Source organism: Pteropus alecto, unplaced genomic scaffold, assembly GCF_000325575.1.
Source record: "Pteropus alecto unplaced genomic scaffold, ASM32557v1 scaffold21, whole genome shotgun sequence".
NCBI lineage: Eukaryota > Metazoa > Chordata > Mammalia > Chiroptera > Pteropodidae > Pteropus > Pteropus alecto.
Window position 1 is genome coordinate 5,951,179 of NW_006436282.1, and position 13,053 is coordinate 5,964,231.

The 13,053-nt window shown below is 35.5% G+C and overlaps 1 protein-coding gene across 1 annotated transcript in view; it reads left to right on the forward strand.

The window, feature by feature from the left end:
- NXPH1 (neurexophilin 1) overlaps positions 1-4,669 on the forward strand; it is a 270,124-nt gene extending 265,455 nt beyond the window's left edge. The window contains exon 3 of the mRNA XM_006911945.1: positions 2,714-4,669. Within this exon, the coding sequence (XP_006912007.1) occupies positions 2,714-3,475 (762 nt within the window). The 3' untranslated portion in view covers positions 3,476-4,669. The remainder of the gene's footprint in view (positions 1-2,713) is intronic.
- The last annotated feature ends 8,384 nt before the right edge of the window (positions 4,670-13,053 follow it).

Sequence of the window (13,053 nt, forward strand, 5' to 3'; positions counted from 1 at the left end):
AATTTGTATCAAAACTTTAGTTGTTTCTATTAGTTTTGTAATTATAATGATATAATATTAACTATGGAACTATGAAGGATTATGCTTTTGATATTAGAGTAAAAATTGTCCTATAGAGACTGACTTTATTATCAGGTAGAGAGGATAGGTGGAAAGCTTCATATTTTTATTCTTAAAGAAAGTATACATTTCTATGTATCACCCCCTTCTCCAAAGAATATTTCTCTCTCAATTTTATCCCTTTAAGATATAATATTTAGTTCTTATTAAAAAACAAAATGAATTTAGATAAAGTAACCATTTTGTTATAATTAATCACATACTGCTCGAGTGTGATCCATTTCTGGAATGATGTTTTGGCATGAAGAGAATCTATAAGCAGGAAACACTTTAGGTACAGGAGAAAAGAGGAGAGCCCGATTCAAGGGTTGAGCAGAAGTGAAGGGGAAGTATCTGGAACTAAAAGAAAGTTGACAGCAGAGACAGCCTTCTCTCAATTCCTAATATTTGCCCCAAGATCAATAATGAACACCTGATAGCTGTCTTTGATTCTACACAGGTGATTTGTTTAAAAATTCAGAGTGACTATGCTTCTCTTAGATGTGATCCCCATCCCAACCATAATCTGCCCATTATTTCTGGGCCTCATCTCGTCCCTAGGGCCTGTTTCTCCATTGGTTATATTTGTCTTTCCTTAATTAAGCTCCATGCACCCCTTTTCCATGAAAGATATTGCTATTGCCTTTATAGTAGGTGCAACTGGACCCAGGAGAGCAGCCTGAAATAGTTGGAAAGAGCTGTTGATTTTAGCCTACTCAACGTCTCAGTATTGGTTTTTCAGGGTGCAGTGATGGGACACAATACCATGATAAACTTCATTTTCTCTCACATGCAATGAATTTCTGTGGTGCTAAACTTGCAGGGTTTCCTAAGCTCAATGTTACTGGGAAGAGCCAAATTTCAGCTGGCATTTACTCCCAGGTGAACTTTATCACTCACATTGCCACAGTACGAATTGGAGAGAAGAGAATATTTGCTATATGGTAGCTGGTAATGAAGAGCTCATTGACCCTGAGGCATTTTTGAAAAGGCAAGATTATAAGATCTAAGTGACTTTGTTCTACCTCAGATTACCAAGGCCCCCTGCATTTATGTTCCTTGGAGAACCCATCCCATGTAGGTTCTGAGTACCTGGCTGTGTAATCAAGAGCAAAGCGACTCCCAGGCCAGGTCTCCATGTATACCATTTGTTGCCTTTTTGCTCTAATTGTTTTCATATATGAGATTGGGATTCATAATAATAACTAAATTTAATTGAGCCATTGACATGTATCAACCATGGTTCTAAAGGTTAAACATGTCTTAGGTCATTCAACCCTCGCAGCAACCCTCGCAGTAGCCATCATTATTACTATCAGTTTACAGATACAGGAAACCGAGACAGAGAGAGGTTAAAGGCCTTGACCAAGGGCATGCAGCTTGGAAGTGGCAGAGCTAAGCATAGATCCCAGAGAGACTGCCCCTAAAGGTCATGCTCTTACTCCCTAGGGTTAGGACTGGTTCGGCGGGGCCTGGCAATAGAGGTTTACTGTGAAACATGGTTTTTTAATGGGCAGCTAGGAGTCTGTTCAGTTGCTTTACCCTACAACAGTCAGTCCACACCTTAAGGGTTTATTTATATTGACTGGTTTGGTTCCTGCGGATCCTTAATTGTGTTCCCTCCTGTCCTTCAGCCTTCCATGTCAGGATCAGAAGTCCCTGCTTTAACTTTAGGCCAGTGAGGCCATTGTGGATATGCATCTATATCTTTACAAAGTGGCTGCTTTTAAGGACAATGCTTATATAATTATGCAAGTACAGATTTGGCTGCTTGATCGGTCAGTCAGATTTAGAGTTCCTCTGAATCCTTGGTCTAGTTGGGAATCTAACTCTTTACAAAGACATAAGACTGGGGTCCCAAGAGAACAATTTATGAATGACTCTCATAGTCCAACCTGAAATGACCTCTCTGTCATTGACCACGTGTTTTTTGCTTCTCTAGATTGAAAATTATCTGTAAGATATTGTGTATTAGATATTTTCATTTATGTCCCCTTTCCTAGATGATATTTTAAACCCCTTAAAATAAAAAAAAACTACATCTTATGCAAATTGTTGCTTACTTATAATAGGTGATAATAAACATATGATTTTTGTCTTAACTAGTTAAAATGTACAAGAGTCTCTTTGAAAATCTAAACCATCTAACATGACTGTGGCATGGACTCTCAAAAGTCTATAGAAAGTCAGTCGATACATTTCAGAGAATCATACAGTTTTAAAACTTATGGTAACTTTGAGGTAGAAAAATAATATAATGAATTATAAAATTTTATTTTTAAGGTATTTGAATTTTGATGATAAGAAATAATTTCATTTATGTTTGAATGTAATTTGCTTTATTCATATTAGGTTGCCTTTCTCTTGTCAAAGTCAATATTTTTACATAGACTTAATTTTTTTTAATCCACCTATACCTCTTCCTCCCATCATCATGCAAAAATAGATATGGTAAGTGGTATTTTGTTATATATTAATAAATATTGGCCAGATGCTGAGGGTGCTTTAAAAAAAAGTGTCATTTAATTCTGAGCCTCTTTGAAAGGGCTTGAATCTGAGTGTTGGTGTTCTCAAGTACAGAGATGTAAATGCTGTCTTTCTGTTCCGTTTTTAGGTCACATGTGCCAATTTAACAAACGGTGGAAAGTCAGAACTTCTAAAATCAGGAAGCAGCAAATCCACATTAAAGCACATATGGACAGAAAGCAGCAAAGACTTGTCTATCAGCCGACTCCTGTCACAGACTTTCCGTGGCAAAGAAAATGATACAGATTTAGACCTGCGATATGACACCCCAGAACCTTATTCTGAGCAAGATCTCTGGGACTGGCTGAGGAACTCCACAGACCTTCAAGAGCCTCGGCCCAGGGCCAAGCGAAGGCCCATTGTTAAGACGGGCAAGTTTAAGAAAATGTTTGGATGGGGTGATTTTCATTCCAATATCAAAACAGTGAAGCTAAACCTGTTGATAACTGGGAAAATTGTAGATCATGGCAATGGGACATTTAGTGTTTATTTCAGGCATAATTCCACTGGTCAAGGGAATGTATCTGTCAGCTTGGTGCCCCCTACGAAAATAGTGGAATTCGACTTGGCACAACAAACGGTGATTGATGCCAAAGATTCCAAGTCTTTTAACTGTCGTATTGAATATGAAAAGGTTGACAAGGCTACCAAGAACACACTCTGCAACTATGACCCTTCAAAAACCTGTTACCAGGAGCAGACCCAAAGTCATGTGTCCTGGCTCTGCTCCAAGCCCTTTAAAGTGATCTGTATTTACATTTCCTTTTATAGTACAGATTATAAACTAGTACAGAAAGTGTGCCCCGACTACAACTACCACAGTGACACACCTTACTTTCCCTCCGGATGAGGATGAACATGAGGGTGAGACTGAAGCCTGAGGAATTAAAGTTCATATGACAGGGCTGTTACCTCAAAGAAGAAGGTCACAACTGTTACCTGGATTGTGTCTACACTGCTGTTCTCATCAACTGGCTGCAAATATGCTAGTGGAAAACAATTTGATGTAATTTCTGCCCAGTCAGCTTCATCTCTCAGTATAGTTGTAAATCACCACAGATTTTAAAGCCACACTTGAAGACATGATCTCACACATAGATGTACACAAACACACTCATACACATTTCAGCTTGCATCTGTTATGATTCCTGTTGAGAGGGCTTTCGTTGTCTGATTCACAATGGTTCAGGATAAACTATCATCAAGCAAAAAGATTAACTGGACAGTGAATGGTTTCTCACACTTGCTGTTGTGGAAATCTCTCTTAAAGTCTTAAGTCCATGCTAATCAATAGTCCCCATTCATGCATTCCTATTGCTTGGAGTAGCTGTACTGGTAAATACTACAGTAGGAGTATATGCTTGTTAAAATGGAAAAACTATGTCTTTAGAACTCAGTATTCTTTATTTTATGAACACAACAAAGTGTAGTAACTTTTTTTCCAGCATACAGTAGGCACACTCAAGGTGATACAAGATGGCTCTTTTTTCTATAGTGGGAGCCTGTTCTCAGTAAAGATGAGCAAACATTTGGAATTTACACGTGAGCAGACTTTGGATTATAGCTGTCATCACCAACCATTGGACTTTCGCAAAGTTGAGACCAGCTAATGCTGCTTAAAACAAATTCTGATCATTATATAAGAAGGAAAATGCCTGACAGACACCATGTAAGTTATAAGTGTCTGTCTTATCTTTACTACACATATTGTATCAAATTCAATATCCTAGTCTTCATTTGTATGAATGATTTGTATTGTACATAGTTTAACCAAGTGTTATTTGAGCTGCTTATTAATATTAACTTGTACTTGTCTCTGCTTGTTATTGGTTAAAAAAGAAAAAAAGGATATGAGGAATCCATTTTATCAATGTAGCTGTGAACTCCATTAAAAAAAAACAAAATGTACAAAGCATTTATTCAGCTCAAGTATTGTTGAAGACTATACATATACAACATTACGGTGTGTCTGTATTTAGATATTTTATTTCTGGACACAATGAAATGTACATAAAAATAAAATGCTTAAAGTTGAGTTTCAATATGTACTTGTGTAAGACAGTGATTTAAATGGTTCTGACAAGAAGAATGTGCTGGAATACAGTCATGGTTTTACATCTCATGTCTCTAAGTTTGTACAGAACTATCTAAATTGCTATTAGTTGCCCAGTGAAAAAAAATTAGGAATTTCAATCTCAAGCCTGGGGAACAATAGTGGCATACAACATTGCACACATTTTTGATTTACTGTCATACTAGTTATCATGAATACCAAAATTGATTAATGTAAGGGGATAATTGAGGTTTTCTAAATTAACTATTGCTAGTCGTTTGATTTTTTTCTTGTATAGTGTCTTCATTTAGCGGATGATTGAGAGAAAGGTAATTTTTTCTTTATAAGAACATTAAGGTGTCTGAAGACTGTGCCTGACTCCCTGATTCTACCATAGTGACTCAAATCAACTGAAAAAATTATAGTAACAGTGGATGGCTTCAATGCTCAAATGGGGTCAACTTATTTATATAGCATTGTTTATGAACATTAAACTTTATATTTTAAATAATTACTGTACACAATCCCAGCCAAAAAAAACAGAAGAGAAAATATGTAAGGTTACCCCTTTTTAAAGTCACAGCTTGCGGATTGGGATATGAAGAGTTTCAAGTCAACCAAAGAAACCAAATAAAGAACACTGACACATTCGCATCTTCCTGTCATGCTGTATAGGGATAAGTATGTTTTCATATAGAAAACAATAGGAATACTATAGGGAACACAAAACCACAGAGTTCTAAAGCGAGAACTCAATAAATGATTTGACTAAAGAGAGCCTTCAGCTGCAAATCAAAGACACGTCATCCTGTTAAATGTCCATCTCTCAAAATCCTCCAATATAAGTAGACAACCATTTATATCAATCTATTAATTAATTTGCCATGGGAATTAGAAGCTAATGTTAGAACAGACTCTCTCTGGCACTACAGGCAATAAGAGCTTCGTGAAATCCAGCTCCTGGACACATTTTCCACAGATAAGTCTTGTTACTCTGGGGTTTATTTATCAAAATGATCACTCAGGAGTTAGTTCTCTCTTAGCAAAAAGAGAAATAGAAAGGAAAATATTTTTTTAGGATTATTTGATTAGTAGACCATGACTTTCATTATGTGGTCTAATCTGTTCTTTTGTTATCCAAAATTCAAAGTAATATGAAAATGTGCTTCAGTCTTCCCTTGTCTGCACTGTTGTCCAACCTCCTTGTGAAATGTTGGTTTTAAATTTTTATAAACATACAGAACATAGCTAACTAGCATTCAATGAATTGTTTTCCTGTAGCTTTTCTTTAGAAAAAAAAACAAAATAAGAAGAAAACAGCAAACTTCCAATAAGGTTTTCAATTTTTAAAAATCTAAACATTTAGGACTTTTTTTCTGGGCCTGTATATAATTATCCTAAACCCCTACATCGACAACACTTCCACCTGTAATACAGAAAAGTCATGATGATATAGAACTTGGATTCAAAAGAAAATTGATTTGTATTCAATATACTCTTCCTGTTTTACACAAGGAAGTGGGCAAAGAAAGATGACTATAAAGGTTTGAAGGTTCAGATTAAAAAACTTTATTAAACCAACTTGTTGCTTCAACAAACTGGGTAAGTTTTAATTATGCTACAAAATCATTAGCTATTTGGAAAAATAAACTTTAAGCTGCACTAAGGAAATCAACTTCTCTAGAATCTCAAATATTTCACACCTTTGCTAAGGTATAGAAAAAAAACTTCACGGTGGAAACAGTATCTGATGCAAACATGGCAAAACTTGTCATCACTTATTGTTTTCAAAAACATTTTAGTAAAATTAAAATTATTATAAAGAAATAATTGTTGAAGCTTCTTGCCTCAAGGAAGGAAACTTATACAAGTTATCGGTTTATCTATTTATAATAAAAACAATAAATTGTCATGGTTTGGTTTCAAATGGACATTTTTTTGAATCCATGGCTCTTGTTAGAATTTCTCTGCATTAGTAGGGGTGTAACTGTTACCAGTTCAATACTAAAATTCTGGAAGTAATCCTGCAAGTAATTGAGATACTTGTTATATTTAAACCTGTGGACTGGGAATCTTCAAGTTCCTACATTTCAACAATAAACTGTAAACCATATTTTTGCACAGAATAGATTAAAAAAAATCATGAGAAGACTGAGAAAGTGTTTGTCTTTTCCCTTTTCCTCACTGCTTTGTATGTAAGAAGCAGCTTAACCAATATGAATAGCTCTTTGGAAAAGCAATCTGTGTCTCCACCACCAACTTTTAATGCCAAGTATTACCTGAAACAAATTCCAATGGCTGTGTTTATAAACTTTTGACTTGACCGATGTACCAAATTTAGACATTTATTGGCATTTATTCAATTATCAATTTATTTTATATTTATATTTTTATTAAAACAAATGCAAATCAGTTGATGCATTAAAAATTAAAAATTTTAAAACATTAATTTGCATAAAAATAATTGCTATTTACTCAATTGTGTAGGTGACAAAAATTGAGTACCTTAATAGCCAGAATTGAATCCTGAAAAACTGCTAGGTTAAGCTTTTCTCAGGAGTCCAATGCATATCAAAGAATGATTTCAGGGGTTGGGAGCATAAGGAAAACAATGTTTCTTAATTAAAAATTGTGATGTACCATTGAGTTTTATATCCAATTCTATCAGAAATATTTTCAAGTAACCAAACTACAATTGTTTCTCATTTTACTAGAATGGCAAAGAACAGAAATCCCATGAGAGAGTTTTAGTTTCAATTTGTTTGTGTGAGCAAGGTCTAGAGAAACAACCTAAAATTAGAAGGCCACTATTGCCAAGCAACTGGCCAGAGATCTAGCTAATCAAAAGTACCTTAATATTTATAATTCTGCATTTGCAAGAATATGACTTTTAACATTGGTGGATTGGAGAATGATTTTGAAAGTCCCAAAGTGATGGATGTATAATATTTATAGACATGTCAGTGGCTGTAGTGGCTGTTGCCATTAAAGATACCATTGGAGGTGCCATATGTTGGTTCTCCCAAATTCTAACCAGTGAATTAGACATACAGCTAAAGCTCTGATCACATCATACTCACCTGGCAAGTGCTAGTTTTCCATTTCTTCCTAATGCTATGTCAGACCTCCAGAGAGATAACTAGAATGTTACTGCTCTCCGAAGGTCAAATTTCTTGACTCAAATATAGGAGTAAACTTGGCCAATGAGGTTGGGACTATTTAAACAAATAATGCAAGAAAGTTGTTAGATACAACTATTGCCAAATGAATATATATATGTATTTTTAAATAAAATATCATTGTTTCTGTCATCAATTTTCTGAAATCCAATTTTATTATTAAAATTAATTTCTTTTTTGCATTTTTAAAAATTTTCGGTAGAAAGCAGAGTCAAATGACATATCCTAAGCAGGTTGAAAATATTTCACAATTTTTTAAATTGAGTATAATTGACTTATTATGCTAGTTTCAGATGTACATGATTCAATATTGTATATATTGTGAAATGATCACCACAACAAATCTAGTTAACTTCCATCATCATACAGTTTTCTTGTGATAAGAACTTTTAAGATTTACACTCTTAGTAACCTGCAAATATGCAATACGGTGTTATTTACTATAGTCATAACGTACATCACATTCCCAAGACTTATTGTATTACTGGAAGTTTGCACCATTTGACTTCCTTCACCCATTTGATCCCCCTCCCCAATCTGTCCTCTGTATGTATAAGCTTTTTGTTTTTTTGTTGTTTTTGTTTTTAGATTCCACATATAAGTGAGATCATACAGTATTTGTCTTTCTTTGATTTATTTCACTTAGCATAATGCCCTCAAGGTTCATACACCAATAATCCAATAAAACTGTTTTTTTTAAACAGAGAGAAAACCAAATATTAACCGTGCACCAGTGTGCTTTTTATATTAAAACTATATTTTTTACAAATTAATTTTAGCAATACCATCCAGAGGTTGGAAAATATCACATATCTATAACACACATATATAGACACACATAAACATACAGAGAGATGTAAACAGAAACCTTATAATTTTCATTCTAAAATTTTAGACATAGACCAGGTACAATTCAAAACTCACTTGTTTATAAGAGAACAGTTGGAACAAAATTGTGTTTCCAGAAGATGAATTAAATTAAAGTAATCTGCTCAGATAGTCAAAGATTTTTACTAGACTTTTTATTTGCATGCTATAAGGATCCTTTTAGAATTTTTTTTGAGTCATTTTGTCTTTTAGAAGCTTCTACATACCAAAGAATTCATTCCATTGTCCTGAGAGGTTTGAGACCCTCTCTTGTCAAGAGTTGCCCCTAAGGTGGACTGATGTATCTAAGTAAAAGTTTTCCCCAAATTGTCATTAGAATTCCAAATTATCCAAAAGTTTACCCATTTTCCAAAAGGTATAAGATCATGGTCTGTAGTGGTTATTTTCATAGGAAGCAGGAGTTTTTTGAGGTAGGTGAAGAGAGAGTTTTAGACCAGGTGGAACCCATCTTCACCTAGATTCCCTAAGATGTCTTAAGTATAAGCTGTTTCTTAACAGTTGTTCCAAAACACAGGGAATTGTGTGTTTTCTCCCCGGTAGAACAGAATAGGGTGACTTATCAAGAATCCTCAACATACAAAATACAAGCATGCCTAATCGAGTAAGAGAGCTCAAAATTCAGAGAGTAGAATTTGGATGGAAGAGAGATTTATCCTCCAACTCCAGCAGTGAACTCACTGGACTTGTGGGTACCAGCACCTGTTTGTTCACTGGAGTGGTTGGGGGATCTTCTTTGGATCCTACTTTTGATGTCATAAACTATCAAAAGTTTAGAAATAACAGAAACAGAAGCAATGAATCACTGAAGTTACAATTAATAAAAGTTTGTGTACCCACCAAAAGGCAGTTTGTAAATCAGGAGCACTCAAACTGGAACATGGAATGAGGCTTAGGGGTATATCGTTATAAAGCTGCTCATATAGTGAGAAAGCAGTGACTTGTTTATTCAGTGATTAGTTATAATATTCATATTTTTGTAAATGATAGGGAACTGGATAGTGGTTACCTCATATCAATTTTGGTAAACAGTTTAAACTTTGCTTAAGATTTCCAGAGGCATAAGCAAGAAATGACCCAGGTCAAGTTAGTCTTGCCAAATTAAGCCAAATTAAGATTCGTTCATATGACTAGTTTTTTCTGCTAAAGAAATTTTCAAGGCTGGTTTCTGATTATTTTTTCAAAGTAAAAAAAAAAAAAAAAGATGGTGCTTGTCATCAACTTTAGCAAGGTAGAGAGAGGAAGAGTGTGAAGATGGCGCCCACCAGCATCCATCCCTAGAGTATCCCAGCAGGACACTACCCCTCAGTTCCATGATTTAAAATTAGCAAACGAGCTTCTTTCGCATAAAGTCTCCCGACTTTTCAAAGGGCTGCTTCTCCGCAGGGCCCTTTAAGAGCTGGTCCTCAGTTTCCCACAGTTCCGTGCGGGACAGTTCCGGGGGTCTCACGGACGCCTGCCCTACTGGTTTTCAAAGCTAGATGTTTTGAGGGCTCGTTTTGCAGATGCAGTTCTTAAAAGTTGAAGTGCCTAATATGGGGTATGAACCCTTCCGTCCTCAGAAAGAAGCTCTAGGTTTTTCATGAGTCTCCTCAAGATTGCAGGTCCCTGCATGGGATGTTGGATTTATGGGGAGATTGTGTCTCAGCCTCTCCTACACACTTCCATGTGGGTTCCTGCTCATTTGTCCAACAGGAGGTATGGCTTCGCTAGTTTTTAGGGTTGGTTTTTTTTTTTTTTTTCTTTTCCTAAAGGAAATTTTCTTATACGTAGCTGTAAATTCGTTCTGTGCATAAAAGTAGGTGACTTCGGGATCTTTCTGCGTTGTCATCGGAACCAGAACTTCCTCATGAACTTTTTAAGAGAGGTAAGCAATTATTATTTTCTCTTAATACTCCATTTACTCCAGAGCTAAAGGGGTGTAAGTCCCTTATGATGGCTAATGTTTACTGAACACTGAAAGATGAGCCCTTTACTTGGAAAATTTCCCATGCGTTCCCATATTTAAGCCTCACAGCTTTATGAGATAAATGCTCTTATTCCGCCCCTGTTGCAATGAGAAGTCTGATGCTTGGAGATAGGAAGCGACTTTCCCGAAGTAGCACATCTCTTAAGTGATACATCTAGGAGACAGATCCCATCTCTGTGACCCTCTTCTGTATTACTCTAATTTCTTATTTTTCACCTTTCATTCAAAAAACTTATACATAAAATTAGCACACTTAATATGAGCATAGACATAGTATCATTATATGGAAAAAAGATGAATAATTCATTTAATTCATTTGTTTTTCTTCAGCTGTTTGCTGTTTCTCTAATTTGGCTCAGAGTCGTGTGGCAAATTCAGTCCTGGCTACTGCTTGGGCAAAACTCAGCTCTGCAGTGAATGGCCCATGCCAATCTACTACTGTGGCAGCTAGTGTTGTTTCCCTAACCATTTTTGTGAAATCATTTTGAGTTGGGGCCAGAAGTGTCTTTGAGCTTGATGAATATGAAGAGTTCTAGGTCAAGGGATGGAGAGAACTATGATGTAATTTGGAATTACCTAGTCCTTGCATAGGATTCTTCTTTCAGAGAAATTCTACTGTATGTTTAGCTAACTTTAAACAACATGGCTTCAGTTTTTTCTCAGAAATGAGTCAAATAATTTTAATATGGTTTTCAGTCTTTGTCATTTCAGATGTGTCCTTCTGCCCTTCTGCTATACACTGATTTGTTTTATTATTTGTTTGTTTGTTTTTCTCACAGAGGGAAAACAAAAATTAACGATGGTGTTTTCCATATAAAGCTTAAGTGGATGAGGACATTTGGGGACTGCTCAATCCTCTTTTTTTTCTGACATTTTTCATTTTTCTTTTTCCAAGTCTTATTCTTAAACATGCCGAAAAATTCTAACCAATTTCTTTATTTCCTCAAGTTTTAGTGGCCCAGATTTATATTAAAAAAAAAGAGAGATTAAAATACTCTTACTACTTTTGCCTGTTGTACCCTGACCCTCTGACTGTAACAGTGATAGTTATACTCATTCCATTTTTTCCCTCTTACTCCTTTTTTGCTCATGTTCAAAATTAGCATTCTTTAAGAGAATCCATAAGTGTGAAGGCAGTTATACTTCATTGGTTTAACTAGAATTTACATAATTTATGAGCCCTTCCTTTATTGTTAACTGAGCCTGAGCTCGACCTTTTAATTTTTCCCCAAATTTTAGGAAAAATTAAATTTATCATTCAAATCACATTTGTGTTCAAGTCAGAAATATTTATATTTTAGTCTATGTAAGTTATAAAACTAAGGGATTAGTTGAGTTTACAAGTGCAGTTCTTAATTTTCTTTAATTTACAGCTTTTTGGGGGGTCAAATATTTGTCAGATATTCCTCCTGCATGACCGTTTGAAGTACATGCTCCCAACCCATTCATACATTTCATAAACGCATTTTCTTCTTTGGACCATGTGGGCTTTCTCTGTCTTAGGTAATTGTAGCTTTCCACATTCATGCCTCATCACTCATTACCCCCATTCAGAATAGGTGCTCCTTATTCACATTATGAAGAAAAGACATTCACTAATGGAGGTAAGATTATGGATGCCAGTTTGTCTCTGGAAAAGAGCCTTGTGCTCTTGGGGCTCGAGGACCTGAAAGCAGAAAGCACATGCCTTGGGATGGAATCTGGGAAAACAGCAAGCCTGACAGTGGAGTTAAGATGGCTACATGAAGTAACTAGGTCATTGGGAATGGGGTATAAAAGTGTCATGAGAACAGCAGAAAATTTTCTGTTATATCCAAGAGTGGCATAAACTTGACAGAGCCCAGTGTACCCACAAGGCCTTGAGAAGTATGCAGGAGCGATCTACCAGTCCTGACTACTGGAGCCTGGATGGGATGTGTGTCTCTGGGAAGACCAGTGAAGGCCAATGATGAATGAGAATCAGGTGCCATCTCTTGCCAATACCATACATAGCATTATATATGCCTTGTGAAAGTTTTATGCAACCTTGAGAACAGGTTGTAAGAATGCCTAGATAGACTGAAATTGGCCTCAATTGGTTGAATTTCAGTATTCTCCATATGTTAGAAAGTGGGCTTAAGGTAAAAATTAAGTTATAGAAAGGTAAAATTACATTAATTCCACAATTGATTATGTGACTTGAAATTAACATCTGTTAGATATTATTTTATTCATATGATAGAATTTTTTAATATCTATTTCAGGTAAGATATAGTTCTAGTACACTGAAACAGAGTTTTAGTATAGAGATACCTATATTGAAGGACAAGGCAATTTATTAAAATGCAGAGAGGATTTTGTGA